Genomic DNA, 5,037 nt, shown 5'->3' with positions numbered 1-5,037 from the left:
CGTCGATTACATAGCACAAAAATGGCCGAAATATGGCCCAGATGAGGCAAAAATATAGCACATATATGGTTAAAATATGGCCGAAATATGGCACAAATATGGCCCGTATCTGGCTCAAATGCAACACAAATATGGCTGAAGTATGAACGTTTCAGCGTAGGACACAGTCGATTACATAACATAGCTATTATGGGATTTGGAAGCTTGGAAATAGTGTAGATCGCTTGGAAATGACCTGCTAAACACGATTATGATATTTAATTGGTGTAGTTCGAAAGTTAAATTTTTGAACGTTTCAGCGTAGGAAACAGCCGATTACATAACTTTGTTTCTATGGGCGTTGTAGGCGTGGAAATAGCCGTGATCGCTTAGAAATGACCTGCTAAACACGATTATGATATTTAATTTGTGAAATTCGAAAGTAAAATTTTTGATCGTTTCCGTGCTGGAATCAGTCGATTACATAACTTTGTTTCTATGGGCGTTGTAGGCGTGGAAATAGCCGTGATCGCTTGGAAATGACCTGCTAAACACGATTATGATATTTAATTTATGTAATTCGAAAGGAAAATTTTTTATCGTTTCCGTGCGGGAATCAGTCGATTACATAACATAGCTATTATGGGATTTGGAAGGTTGGAAATAGTGTAGATCGCTTGGAAATGACCTGCTAAACACGATTATGGTATTTAATTGGTGTAATTCGAAAGTTAAATTTTTGAACGTTTCAGCGTAGGAAACAGCCGATTACATACCTTTGTTTCTATGGGCGTTGTAGGCGTGGAAATAGCCGTGATCGCTTGGAAATGACCTGCTAAACACGATTATGATATTTAATTGGTGTAATTCGAAAGTTAAATATTTGAACGTTTCCGCGCAGGACATAGTCGATTACATAACTTTGTTTCTATGCGTCTTGGAGGCGTGGAAATAGCCGTGATCGCTTGGAAATGACCTGCTAATCACGATTGTGATAATAATTTCGAGAAATTCGAAAGTTAAATTTTTGAACGTTTCCATGCTGGAAAACGTCGATTACATAGTACAAAAATGGCCGAAATATGGCCCAGATGAGGCAAAAATATAGCACATATATGGTTAAAATATGGCCGAAATATGGCACAAATATGGCCCGTATCTGGCTCAAATGCAACACTTATCAAAATGCAATACTTATCAAAAAGAACGCGCATTAATTTCCAAACATTGTGACGCCATTTTAAACATAAAGCCCATCACTGTTGCTACTACAGACAATCTCACTAAATTTATCGATACTGCTCATCAACATTTAAATGACCTCGACTCTTTAAACTCATCAATAACTAATGTCATGCTTATAAGAATGTTAGAAAATAAATTACCTACTGAAGTTAGAGACAAATGGTCAGAAACGTTTACAGATGACAATACTGTTCCAACCTTTGAATCGTTTAGTAAATTCATTACGATTTATGCCTTTAGGCTCAGTACACGACATCATGACAATCGCGATTCAAATCAAACTTTCAAACGAAAACGTAATGATCATTCAGAAAACATATCAAAAACCCATCGCGGAGAATCATCAACTAGAATCCTGATGACTGCCACTACTACTACTTGTCCAAACTGTAGACAAAATCACCCTTTGTTTAAATGCCAGAAATTCAATTCATTGACAATTGACCAAAGCATTAAGTTTGTTAGAGCTTCCCGGCTCTGTATTAACTGTTTACGTGACCACAAGGGACCATGTAATTCAATCCGATGTAAACTCTGTAACAAATTCCAACACACTATGCTGCATTATGCGCAAACTCCACAAAAACAATATTCTCATAATAAAAACAATACAACACTTACTTCTAAGCCTGAATCAACTATTGTCACACCAGCTGTCAAGGACTCCACCACTTGACTATCTGTGCACAACCTAACTACAGCACTTAGAATGCCACGTTTTCAATTAATGATGAGCGCTCTCATACATCTGCGTGATTTTGATGGTAAATTCATTCAAGCTTGTGCTTTACTCGATACTTGTGCTACTGCTAATTTTATCACTGAAGATTTAACAAACAAATTAAAATTACCAACTAAAAATTGTGCTATTCCAATTGGCGCGGTTAATGGAATGCAAACATTTTCTAAACATCTTGTACAAGTAGTATGTAAATCATTAAATAGTAAATTTCAGAAATCTTTATCTTTTTTAACAGTCAGTAAAATTACCGATTTCAGTCCTAATGAAGTATTTCCTCGTGATAAAATACATATACCTAATAACATAACTCTTGCTGATCCATTATTTCATCTTCCACGACCAGTAGATGTTCTTATTGGTTCCGGAACCACTTTAGCCTTGCTGTCAATTGGGCAAATAAATCGCTCACATGACGATTGTGACTTAATCATCCAGAAAACAGTGCTTGGTTGGGTTGTAGCGGGGGGAGTCAACGATGATAATAACACACAGCCTGTATCATGTCAACTTTTAGACTTATCAAATCAATTAACACATTTTTGGACAATAGAAGACATTAGTCCCAAGGGATCTAGAACTTTAGATGATTCCCTTTGTGAAAAACACTATCAACTTAACACTACACGGGATGCAACTGGGAGATACATTGTAAAATTACCCTTTAAAGTCGACAATGTAAATTTTGGTAATTCAAAACAACAAGCTTATAAAAGATTTCTCTCATTACAGAGGAGATTGAATTTAAATCAACAACTTAAGATTGAATACAATAAGGTAAAGCAGGAATACATTGACCTTGGTCATATGGTACTTGTATCAAATGATCAAGAGCCGGGCTACTTCTTACCACATCATCCCGTCATAAAGACATCTAGCACTACCACCAAGGTACGCGTTGTATTTGACGCCTCTGCAAAATCTGATAAAGGTATCTCCTTGAACGAGGTTCTACTGACGGGGCCTACTGTACAAGATAACTTATTCACTATTTTATTACGATTTCGTAGTTATTTTTATGCTATGACTTCTGATATTGCTCAAATATACCGACAAATTCTAGTCCATCCGGACCATCATAAATTTCAAAGAATTCTTTATTATCATAATGACACAATTAGTACCTTTGAATTACAACGAGTTACCTTCGGAGTATCCGCAGCTCCTTTTCTAGCCACACGTACAATAAATAAATTAGCTGATGACGAACGTCACAATTTTCCAAATGCTTCAACTATATTCAAACGCGATTTGTATGTAGATAATCTATTAACTGGAACAAATTCTTTATCTGAAATTTTACAATTACGCGATGAAATAATTCAATTAGTAAGTAACGGGGGTTTTGAACTCCGTCAGTGGGCCTCTAACCATAAACATACATTGGATAACTTTGATCAAAGAACTCTTGACTTGGATTGTGCTATTAATGATGATCCTATATCTAAAACTTTGGGCGTTTTTTGGAACTCCTTATCTGATGAATTTATCTATACTGTTAACTCACTAGATTCTTTAAGAAAAATAACTAAAAGAACAATCTTATCAAATGTCGCAAAAATTTTCGATCCACTTGGAATTTTAGGTCCAGTAGTACTTGCTGCCAAAACTATGATACAAGCATGTTGGAAGGTAAGGGTTCATTGGGATGAAGCAATACCTCAAAATTTGCATACTCGCTGGTGTAAATTCGCTGAACAATTGCCATTAATTAGAGAATTTGCTGTTGATCGTAATATTGTCATTCCTAATGCTATTTATATCGAGATACACGGATTTTGCGACGCCAGTCAAATAGGCTACGGAGCCTGCTTATATATCCGATCAACGAATCAACAAGGTCAAATCATGGTTAATTTAGCTTGTTCAAAATCTAGAGTCGCGCCAATTAAAGATGTAACTATTCCTAAATTAGAATTATGTGCAGCACAATTACTTTCTAGATTATATAAAGAAGCACTTCCTGCATTTGATTTTACATCTAACAAAACAATTTTTTGGTCAGATTCAACTATAGTCTTCCAATGGCTCAAACGTTCACCTCACACTCTTAAAGTTGTGGATCGAAAATAAATAATTTTTTGTAAGAAGACTATATGATTGTTACACAGAAAGAAAAATATATTGACTTGAGAAAAAGATTCTTGGTCCAAGAAAATATTCAGGTGCCTGAAGGAAAACCGAAATTGTCTTGGCCGAAGCAAAAATTATTCTTGAAATTTCATTCTTGGTGGAAGTAATTTTTCTTCGATAAAGACCAATTTATTACTTGTATCAAGATTTAACTTTCATCACTGAAGTTAATTTTATTGAGTCAAGTGTTTCTTTTATTTAATACAAAAATTCATTTACTTGAAACGAGAAAAAAATTTTTTGTCCTGTTCCCTTTTATATGTAATCATTTTATATATATGACAGTAATTTTGACAGTGATATATTAATATTATTATTATTATTATTATTTATTGTTAAATTGCGGGAATGTGCTGTGTTTGTGTGGGTGATGAATATGCGCTGATGAAACTGAAACTAGAGATTAAAGTTAGTCAGTGCATTATTTAATTTGCATACCCTGTAACAGTTTCACGCTGTTGTAACACTGTAACTTGTAACACTGAGAGGTGTAAAAATTCAGGAGGCGATCGCTGTAAAAAAATCAATTTTGGAAATAACGGACACCCTAATCTACACATACACGCATAAATGCAATACGTATAAAACCTCATAAATAATTGATATCTAATTTTGCAGGTTTCAAACCACGTATCTGAATCACATTTCGACGATTTGAATCAAATTCAAGTAAATGTCAGTATTAAGATAGTAGCATAAATTATATTTTTAAGCTCGAAGCGGTCCTAATTTCTTTTTTTTTGTTACTTGTAGGCGACGGTGCGCATAGTTCAGAGCATGGTTCTCACACCCCCCCCCCCTGTTCGTTCTATGGAAATAGAGAAGGCCGCCAATTGTGTAAGTTACTTTGACAGCTCAAGTTTTTTTGTATACTACATTGTACCAACTTTGAAAGATTCTAAAATTGTTGGAACTGTATTTTTTGTTTTTTCAAAAATATG

At 34.9% G+C, this 5,037-nt stretch overlaps 1 protein-coding gene across 1 annotated transcript; it reads left to right on the top strand.

Annotated features, from left to right (window-relative positions):
• The first annotated feature begins 1,954 nt into the window (after window positions 1-1,954).
• Window positions 1,955-4,036, top strand: LOC141529212 (uncharacterized). Its single transcript, XM_074245684.1, has one exon. The coding sequence runs from the start codon at window positions 1,955-1,957 to the stop codon at window positions 4,034-4,036; it is 2,082 nt and encodes a 693-aa protein (XP_074101785.1).
• The last annotated feature ends 1,001 nt before the right edge of the window (window positions 4,037-5,037 follow it).

The sequence above is a fragment of the Cotesia typhae genome, unplaced genomic scaffold, assembly GCF_013202065.1.
Source record: "Cotesia typhae breed Kobodo isofemale line unplaced genomic scaffold, CoteBio_Ctyphae contig_47, whole genome shotgun sequence".
Taxonomy (NCBI): domain Eukaryota; kingdom Metazoa; phylum Arthropoda; class Insecta; order Hymenoptera; family Braconidae; genus Cotesia; species Cotesia typhae.
Note: the sequence above shows the minus strand (reverse complement) of the source record. Positions and strands in the feature narration are given on the sequence as shown.

Bases quoted from the DNA above. Each gene is read 5' to 3' on its own strand.
- LOC141529212 (XM_074245684.1), top strand. From the start codon at position 1,955: ATGAGCGCTCTCATACATCTGCGTGATTTTGATGGTAAATTCATTCAA.